This window comes from Hyposmocoma kahamanoa, unplaced genomic scaffold, assembly GCF_003589595.1.
Source record: "Hyposmocoma kahamanoa isolate Upper Pololo Valley unplaced genomic scaffold, ASM358959v1 64, whole genome shotgun sequence".
Lineage (NCBI taxonomy): Eukaryota > Metazoa > Arthropoda > Insecta > Lepidoptera > Cosmopterigidae > Hyposmocoma > Hyposmocoma kahamanoa.
This window is the reverse complement of record NW_020653852.1, coordinates 15,574,368-15,584,913: the sequence shown is the minus strand read 5'-3', so window position 1 is coordinate 15,584,913 and position 10,546 is coordinate 15,574,368. Positions and strand designations below refer to the sequence as shown.

The 10,546-nt window shown below is 33.9% G+C and overlaps 1 protein-coding gene across 1 annotated transcript; it reads left to right on the top strand.

Moving 5' to 3' along the window:
* Positions 1–4,007: 4,007 nt before the first annotated feature.
* Positions 4,008–10,259, top strand: LOC113230896. Its single transcript, XM_026465004.1, has 2 exons — positions 4,008–4,032; positions 8,929–10,259. The coding sequence occupies exons 1-2, from the start codon at positions 4,008–4,010 to the stop codon at positions 10,257–10,259; spliced, it is 1,356 nt and encodes a 451-aa protein (XP_026320789.1).
* The last annotated feature ends 287 nt before the right edge of the window (positions 10,260–10,546 follow it).

Below are 10,546 nucleotides of genomic sequence, written 5' to 3'. Positions count from 1 at the left end.
CAGCAGTGACCATATTTGTCTCAGAGAGCCTATCTACACTCGCCTTGAAAAGGGTCAAGTTATATAATATCAGGGAACAGAATCCGCAAGATGAGAATTCCACTCTTCTAAAGCCTTTAAGACAAAGGATAAACCAAGCTTGGCAGGGCCTTGGTGAACTTATATTCTAATTTACAAAGGATGCAGCCGCTGTTAGCGTACTTCTGTATCACTTTACCTCTTATTGTACGTAGTTAAAACGTAAATATAATTCGTAAATGCATATTAGCAAACTCAATCCACTTCAGGAAACAGTTTTCAGGATGCTTGGTTACAAATGTGGTTATGGTAGCAGCCCTGTTAGCTATAGTGAGAGGTGACGAATTTAAAGTGACCTACTTGCTTGTTCGCCGTAAAAGACAGGACCTAATATACTTGCATAACATTCTTCATGGCGAGATTGATCTATACAAGGCTTAATCTCCGAATACCTAGCAAGACATTTTACTTGCACACGTATAAGAATAATTATTTCTTTTATAATACTTTGATAACAATGTACACAAATGTGTAACAACAAAAAACTCCGGTTTGGACATTTTTTATTCAAAATCCAGAAAATTTTAAAATAAAAGTAACTCGTCTAGTACTTACATAGGTATTCACCCAGGTCGCTTTTGTATTTAGGATATAAGTATATTCATTAAGTAAATAATTATCAGCAAATTATGAACAGTAAGTAGATCATGAAACTATTTTTACGGATTTAAATCGCGTATATTTGTTTTTTCAAACAAACCAACGTTCGATCGAAAGTAAATCTTTCTTGTTACTTTAATAATTATAAGTTATTTTAATAAAAGTTAATTTAATACTATAAAAACTTGCTTGTCAATATCATGCTGTGGTAGCCTGTAAGTGCGACATGTAGACTGTTTTTTTTATATTTTTATTGTATTTTTAGCTATGCTCTGTATATGCATTGTATTGGCTATCCATTCTAAATAAATGAAAGTAAACAAAATAAAAATAAATAAGTATGCAAAGTAATATAAGTAGGATTGCAATGTGGTACGGAACTTTGTAATATATTTATCTTTTATACTTGACCTATTTTATGAATGTTGTCCATATATTAAATAAATAAATAAAAACGTTGCAACTGGAAGATTGTCTAGTTAATAAAAATGAATATTTTTATTTATTTATAACTTCATTTATCACTTACAACATAAATAGAATACATTTATTTATAATATCAAGCTATGTACAAGTCGTGCGCCTGATGGTAAGCTACACGCATGTCCATAACAATTGCAGTGCCATTCAGAGCTTTAAATCAGTTACAGTTTATCAGTTTACTTATTTACTAAAAGTTTATTCTGTTGGTTAGTATGCTTAGTCTTATCTTAATTTACAGTTAGTAATGTTATATGTAAGGCCGCCTTTAGTAGTGAAAACCTCCCTCTTCTTCCAACAGATACTGAATATATACGAACAAAAACCAAATAAAAGCTGTAATTTACCCAACAGAAAACAATTAGAAAACAAACCAATCATAAATCGCGAGCAGCCAACACCGAGTTCTGAATTTCACATATCATAACTTAGTTTCAACATTGTCGGTGTTCTACGAAGCAAAATTACGTTATTTAAATAGAAGGAAAGATAGCTACGAATATACGATACTTGTGGACACGGGAAAAAGGGCTTTGTTAACTTTGAAACAAAAAGCGTCACCTTTTATGGTATGAAATAAATTACCTGCGCGTTCCTAAAGTTTCTGTTTTACTGTATTTACTTTAAGTTGTCCCATTTGGCACGAAAAAAGTTATTTCTATAGTTTGTTTCTGAACTAGCTGTGCCCGAGATTTCATACGCGCAAACGTGTATAATTTACGTGGGATTTATTGTCGGTTGGATATTACGTATATATTATTCACAGTACTGCTTCCTTATATACTAATATTATTAATATTAGACGTATAGTCATCGGAGGTTAATATTTATCAATCACGTCTTTCCAATTGTTCAGTAGCACACGCACTTCCGGCTTCGCGCATCGAATCGCATCGTCGCATCAAGTCGAGCTCGGGTGAGACACACTTTAAATTTGATATATATTATCTGTTTCATTTGTTAACTGTTTTATATTAAATATACAGTCAATGTCCTAAGATACCTGACCACTAGCCGACCTTTCGGTTTTGAGAGCATTAAGGCGGCTTCACACGGCCTGTGATATCACCGCGTGACATCACGGGTCGTATCACGCCGTGCTGTACCGATTTGTACGGGCGAGCTCGCCTCACAGGCCCATCCTATGGCGTGTTAGCGCAAGATCGCGCGGCATGGGCCTTGAGAAGTTAGCATTACGTATTTATGGATAAAATTTGTACTCTATATGTAAGTAAGTGCACGTTAAAGATCAAATTGGCTTAAAGAGTAAACTCTAAAAAAATCATTCGCTAATCAGGGCATTTCTCCTGAAAGGGCTAAATTCTCTGACTTTGGCAGTCGACTTATTTTTCTTAAATTCAGGAAAACATGGAGCGGGCTAGAAAAAGAACTCAAAATTACATAAGATTCCGTTAATTGGGCCACTAGATTATTAATAGTTTATGACATATTTGGTCCACCGAATCTACATAAACATTTACTAATATGACTAGCTATTAAATCTGGCTTTAAAAACTAAAATTTATTTATAAATCGACCAGAATAACGCAAACAAATTCCATCTTATGACTATTATTAAATCAGTTTTCAGTTTGGCTGTTCACCCTTTTTTCAATCACACAAAGTATTTCCGTACTCGTTTTTATAAAAAAATTTAGAACGTAATCTGTACGCGTAATCTGCTACAACATGAAGAAATTTTTCGAAATTTGCGCGCTTAATAACTTTCATTAATTTTTATACATGACGAGGTAATTCACGCAGCTTCAACATCTGTCCTCACGTTTTTTCTTTGCATACCACTGTCTATCTTTTTCTTTAAACCTTTCATATATAATCCGATCAATTTTTGTTTTTGATTTTCTAGCACGTTCCTTTATCTTTTTTTTTCAGATTTCCAATTTTTGTTTTCTGTTTTAGTTTTCCTTATCATTACCTGTGAAAATCGAGTAGTAATATAAAATTGTGAAAATCTATAACATTAACTAAACATATAAATGAAAATATGTATAAAATTCTTGCTTTTCAAAGAAATTATGGCTTCGATGGCAGGTTTTTCCGACTTCGATGGAAGCTTTTTTGAATTCGGTGGTATAAAATCCACACAGTATTCAGAAAATACATATTTTTTTTTTGTTCGTAAACTACAATATTTATAAAACCAATAAATTGTTATTATATTTTAGTCGTTACAACACATAGTATAAAAATTTTGCACACAACCATAATATGTAGTTTTTGAAATATCGCACACATCGAATTCAAAAATCAACCTGGACCAAATCCACCGAATCACGTATTTGCACCCAAAAAAGCCTAAAAAATCAGCAACAAATCATCCACCGGTTTTCTCCAGCCACAGGGGCATGATGGGTAAATAATAAGAACAAATTTCGAAGCTTCTAAAATGCTTCACTTCTGATAGGTATGTAGCGTTATTAGTAACTTCCACCGAATTCCTGCGTAAGCCTGGGACAGGCAGCAATCTCGGTATTGTGATAAAACTATTGTCTAGTTTATTGTGAAATTCAGATTAAAAGTACATTCATCTAATTTGTTGTAAGTGAACTAAAGACTAATATTGATATACGATTTCAATTTTTTTGAGAAAAATGACACTTTGTGTTGGATTCTACATTCGGAACACGCCACCGCTGTCAGGTTTTAGACAGTTTGGATTATTTTTTCATTAGGTCCGAAAGGTTTATTGGGAAGATTTTGTGCTCTCCAGTTAGCTTTCGACCTATATTATATTTTTGTACATTTTTTTTAATAAATAAGTGTATGGACTCAAAAAATTGCGGCTTTGGAGAAATGCCCTAATGACACTGTAAGGAAGTCATACCAAAATGAAATTAGGCTCCCAGGTTAAAGGTAAGTTTGTTCAATACTTTTCTTCACTCTTATCTACCAAGAATCACATGGTCGGTCCTTAACCCCCTAAGTATCATAGGGCATCGACTGTACATTAATAGGTATCTAAACATATTTAAAAAAAACACCAATCATCACGTTCTAATTGGTTTAGTCATTGTGTAGATTAGCGTCCACAAACACACAGATCATTTAAAAAAACTAATGTTTCAGGTTTAGTAACATGTCGTCAGTAGGTAGCACTGATTTTTACTTATTTATTTTTATGTATTATATTACATCCTATGTTATTTTACCAAAACTGTAATTTTTTTGTTACAGTTATTATCTATGTATAAGTCTTTTATCTGTATGTTTGTGTAGCAAACAAATGGAATGTGGAATAAAATAAAATTAAGCCATAGTTAAACATCCTTGTGCCATTTGACTCCTCATTATGTTTCGTTTTAATCCTAGAAAAGGCCACATTTGACCTTCATACTACCCGATGGAAAGTGACGATGAGGTCCACGATGAAGCATAAACACCTATATAATGCCTTTTCACTCTCGTATTGAAAAAACCCAAATTATAACGTTCAGGGAATAAGTCTCCGGGCTGGGAATTCCACTCCATAACCATTCGCCATATAAATGTGGAAGCTAAACGCTGTGTGCGAAACCTGGATATTCGAATCCACAACATAGGGTTGGAACTCCAGCCTATGTCTAGTCCCTCGATGACGGAAAGCCGCATTTCCACCAACAAAGTTAAGTGCCCCTAAGTGATACCATATCCTGCTAAATTTTCATCGCGGCAAGCGCTATCACAATTGCACTCAAAACTCAAGGCTAAATTTCTCTCATCGCCCATTATAGTACCCACAGTATTTCTAAAAGATCGCGTAGTCCCCGCTACGCCCGGGAAGTCCTGTCGTTTGTCACAGCGTTCCTGGGATCTTTCCCCTCCTATTTACCTCCTCCTCATACAAAAATAACCTTTAACGCCGGTTAGAAAGATCTAAAATTATTTGCTTATGTCTAACATTAAGACCTCTGCTAATATTCAGAACGAACCTTAATACTATAAATTAAGTTCCAAAATCCCCTGCACTGCAAAATATTTAATAATTATTTGTGTTTCAAGGTTGCTGTTAGGCCTAATTTTGGAACTATACTGAAACTTATAGTCGTGAATTTTAGTGTGAATATAATTTGCTCTAAATAATATAATTATTTCCACTTAATGCAAATAGTTACAGAGCTGAAGATAAAATGTTTCGGAGGTTTAATTTTAACCAGCTTGGTTTCGAGATTCAAAAGTTCAAATAGTTTTTAAGGAGATTTCGTGTCCAATCTCCTTGCTGTGACCTACAAACTATTTTATTTTTATTGCTTGCACAACCTGACAATGTCAGACAAAGACGTTACGTCAATTTGTACGAATTAATTTTTGATGTTGATTTAAGGTTTTACTGCTAGTCCAAATAAATTAAATGCAAATTCAATGGAATCCGAAGGTAAAAGAGATATGAAAAACAAAAATTTTATGAATGAAATCCAAAAAGGTGAGTTTCTGTTATGATCGAATTACCCGCAATTCGAACAATACCTTTATGAGCTCTTTGTATTAAATAATGTGTACGTAATTTGAAGTCTTTGTTTGTAATAGATTTAATCGGTTTATTTCAATAGTCAAATGACATGTTACTGGAATACTTAGTTAGAAGTTGCAAGCCTATAATGTTAGCATTCAACTTTTATCGAATTCCTAGGTTTTCGCTAGATTTATCGAATTCATAAGAAATGAAACTATTTCTGGGGACTATAAATCGCGTACCTCTGTTTTATTAAACAGCCCTTTACAGGTCCCATGGTCACGGCTAACTGAGATGGTTCACTCATCAACCAGCTGTGACTATTATTAATTAAAAGCACCACATTGTTCACTATGAAAATAGTTTTAATTCTTCTTCTTTTGCGACTTTTTAAAGATTTCACTAAAGTCAAGTGATCACTTTAGTAACTTGAGCGCTTTAGCTGACTTTTGCTATTGAAAGTATTGTGTGGGAGCTTTTGAAATACTGGCTAGAATGTACTTCGTATTCTATAATTAAAATTTGTATTCTTTTATTAAAAAAATTGTTTGTCTTATCGCCACTTCAAATAAAATCACTAACTAGTAAACAACGTTTTTCCAATTTTCTCCACGAAAACACTTCAGGGGCCTTACCATGAACTCTTATTACAGTTCAGCATAGGTTCGTAACGACAAAAAAGTGGGATGGTGATATACACTTCATGTAGCGCTGTCTCACAACGATTTGTTGTAGGTCCTAAACTGAATCGTAATTAGAGCTCATGGTGTATATGCAGGAACACAATGTGAACGTATATAAAGTGTCCAATTAATATATATATAATATGTTGGCGAAGTAAATAAATAAATAAACTTATAGTGTGCTAGACAACCACATAAATTACCTCATATTGTTATGGGGAATTTTTCTGTAAAATAAGCACCAGAACAACGAAATTAACTCTGCATAGAGACCAAAACCCATTTGGAAAAGTTTGTTTCCGAAATTGGTCATCTTTATAACCACAACCGTTGGACCATTAAGCTGGTCACATTGTTTTTCCTGTCAGTATCAACCTTCTGATACACCCCAAACATACAGAGGACGTAAGAATCTTTACCGCGTGTTTATAGTCATCATATAATCTGGTCCCCAGAATGTCTTTGAGCGAGAAGTTTAAAGCCAATTAGCGTTGTTATAATAGCGTCACAATATATTTATAAAAATGTAATTTGTGTAAAGTCCCAATAGTATTTCTTTTTTAATGAACAGTTGTAACTTTTTCATTGAAAAAAAAAAACAACTTCAAGTTTGCTTATCGGCTTTTTCCGATTTCCATGGAATCCCCTCATCACATTTTGACTTCTTAGTGACAATGGGACTGTTACGGACTCCTTTGTACATTTTATACTTTTTTTCTGATTGTCAATGTGGCGGTGACTTGTTGATTAAGTACATGTATTGTGTAGTATTTTACATTCTCATATAGCAATACTACATGTTAAGTCAAGTGAAAAGTCGGTTTTTATTTGCGAAAAATATTTTTTAATTTGTGATAGCCGAAACGAACCCGGAACACCGTCGTTGGTATCAGAGACAACCTCCAGAGTATGCCTTTCCAAACTAAAAAAAAAAAATTTTCAAAATCGGTCCACAATTCTTGGAGAAATCGGTATGTCAATGTACATGTCTTTAAAATTTGAGGATTTTCCTCGGTTTCCATGGATCCCCTCAACAGATTCTCACTTGACAATATTGATCATCACGAGAGTGCACTTTTCAAACAAAAAAAGAATTTTCAAAAATGGTTTACAATTGACGGAGAAATTAGAAAACATACATACAGCCGAAACTATAACCTCCTCCCTTTTTAGCCAGTTAAAAATAGTGTTAGATATAACATTAATACAACGTATAAAAATAAACTTGCTGTTCTTGATAGTCGTTTTACAAGGTCACAAGTTCGTTTAAGGGTCAATGCATACGCGTCTATAATAAGATTTCAGTTGGTATTCAAAATTTGCTATTTAGAGGTTTGAAACGAGTGAGCATAAAGTGTTACTTAATATCGTTGTTTAAAACTATAGCTAAACAAAATCTTTATATTAAAGGCTATTGTACACTTCTGAGTACTTTGATGACAAAAATTCTTGGTAGCGACACATTTGTCTCTTGAAGGTTGTCGCGATCTATGATATTTGAAATAAATATTTACAAAGAGCAACTTCTAGAGTTGTTTAGATATCTTTTTTTATATTCATAATCCGTGGCGCTTTTTTGTATATGATATCAAGTGACGGGACGAACAAAGAAGCTACACGCTTGTCTATAACAGTTGGAGTGTCACTCGGAGCTTTAAATAAATAAAATAATCACCCTGAGACATAAGTTGACAAGTCCCAAGTGCCTGTAATTTCACCAGAACCATGGTATGCAAGAAGACGTCGGCTCGAATCCGACCGGATCGAAGGAATTTTTTCTGAGTGTTCGATCTTTGTATTAATAATTCGCCAGAACCCTTCAGAAACGCAATAATGCTCACATTACTGCTTGGCGACAGAAATAGGTAAGACGGCAGTGCTTCCCTGGTCGAACGCTTTCACAAGGAATTCTACTGCTGCAAAAAAACTAACTAAGATTGTAACTTGTGAGATTTCTAATACATATTCTTTTAACTCTTGCTACGCATTTGGAAAACTTTCTTTTGAATTCTGCAAAAGTTCACATCACTTTAGATTTTAATGCACGGCTAGCTGAATATGCGACATTAAACTTACATTTAGCGGCTTACCAGTGCAATCTCGGGAAATTGCTACAAGCATTTAACTCTTAGAGGAAAACGTATTTCCCATGTAGGTATTAAATGTTATGAAACAATGCGATGAACGTTGGTTATATGCATCTGTATTACTGTATTTTACGATTTGGTTTGGGTGCTTAAGTTTAAAATTGAGTCTTATCTCTCAGAATGTGGCTAAAAACTTTAGAAGAGGAATCTGTCATTGATTATTTGAAGTTATTATATGACACATAGTTTTAAGTACTTAGAACTTCTTTATTATCATCCGAAACAAGTTATACTAAAAATCCAGCTAAAAACCTTGACGATCTTGATGGCCATGTGGTTAACATTGTGAGTGCTAGATGAGGTCTCGATTCGATTTCCGATAAGACCACATTGGGAAACCCCAACTTTTCTAAATTGGTCCTGGTCTAGTTGTGCTGATAACTATAGTCTAGGGAATTCCCTGGTTTGAGACCAAGTAATTGTTAAAGATGATTAAAGATATGTGAATTGCTATGATTGTCTTATTTAAATACTTTTTTCTTCCTTGCAGTTTACCCACCGTACTCACATGGCGGCATTGATTTATCAAATTATTTCCCCAGCGAGCGATATTTTAATTCTGTCGTCTACATTCACAAGAAGTTCTTAAAACCAAAAGAAAAGAAAGAAAAAGACAAAGTCAATGACAAAGAAAAAAAACCAAAAAAGTTAAAGAAAACCAAAGCTGATAAATGTCAACAATTTGCAAGTGATGTTATCAGAGCTGAAATACCTATTTATCAAGACAGTGGTGAACATATAGGTTTAAAAAATGATATCCATAACTCTGTACTAGGACAAACTATGCAATTTGCAAAAAACATAGTTCCGATAATAATACCACCTACCAAAGAACAATGTCCAGTATATTACGCTATCAAAGCCACGAAAAAGTCTAAGAAACAAGCTAAAGTTCCAGAAAATTTTGACGGTACACAAGATATAACGTACAAGAAAGAAAAATCGAGAAAAGTTGAAACTTACAGATCTGAACGCGTTGGAAAGGAAAGTTTTAGTGTCAAAGAAACGATCAGCTATTCTTCGCGAAGCGATACTTTAAACGAAATACATTTAGACCCGTCTTTGTGTTGTTCATTTTCTGACGCTTCTGAGCAAAAACATCAGAAGAAAAGAAAAAAAGAAAAAAAAGATTCTCAAAAATTTATTGTTTCTGAATCTTTCGAAGCATTTGCAAGTAAGTATTGTAGTCATGGTGATACGAAAGTTAAAGTCCATTTAATGAACGATACAGATAAAAGTTTGCTAGCCGATAATATCAAGGTTCCAATTTTAAACGCTATCAGAGATTGCATCAAAGATATTAACAAGAGAGAAACAGACGAAGTAATAACTGCAGTATATAAATTTGTTCAGTGTAATACACAGCAGCTTGATAACATAATGGAGAAAGTGACAAGAGTGGAGAAAAAAGTCGATGAATATTTTATTAAAGAAAAAGAGCTAATTTGTCCTAAGCTTGTGCTACCTACTGCAACAATGCCTGCTGCAAAGTTGCCTTCTGCACGGTCTGAGAAATTTTCTAAAGAGATTAAACAACAAAAATTGTCAGCATTAGAAAGATTAGAAGATGATATTTTAGATGCCAATTCTGAAGGTGAGGAAGAGTTTTTGCAGAGTATTGATTTAACTGCCAGAAGGAAGGTAAAATCTAAAAGCGCTGTTATGGAAATAACGGACAAAGCAGCAGACGGTGTTCAGAGGACAGAGGAAAATATGTCTGAAATAGGATGTGGGGAAACTTTAATAGCGACCGGTATGGGCGCTAGGCCTAATAGGCTACCAGCTCGTTACTGTTGGACTGGCGTCGCCAGAAACGCATAGTTATTCATAGTTATATTTTAGTCAGCATTTATCTTCAGGCGTGGGTGTTATCTGAAAACTACTTTATTTTTAGTAGCGTAGTTTAATTTGTAGTAATTTAGTTTAGATTGTAATCTATTTAATTATGTGTGCATGGTATGTGATTAAAGATTGAATGACAATATATTTTTTTTTAATAAACAGAAAGGGTTTTCGTTTTAATAAATTGTGGACAAAGGATGGAATATATCAATCATTTTTAGGTACCATTCACTGAGCGAAATTGGGGTTACCGTGTTATTTCTCGC

Coding starts and splice junctions, on each gene's coding strand:
- LOC113230896 (XM_026465004.1), top strand. CDS start 4,008: ATGAAATTAGGCTCCCAGGTTAAAG. Junction 4,033..8,928: donor ATTAGGCTCCCAGGTTAAAG/GTAAGTTTGTTC, acceptor TCTTCCTTGCAG/TTTACCCACCGTACTCACAT.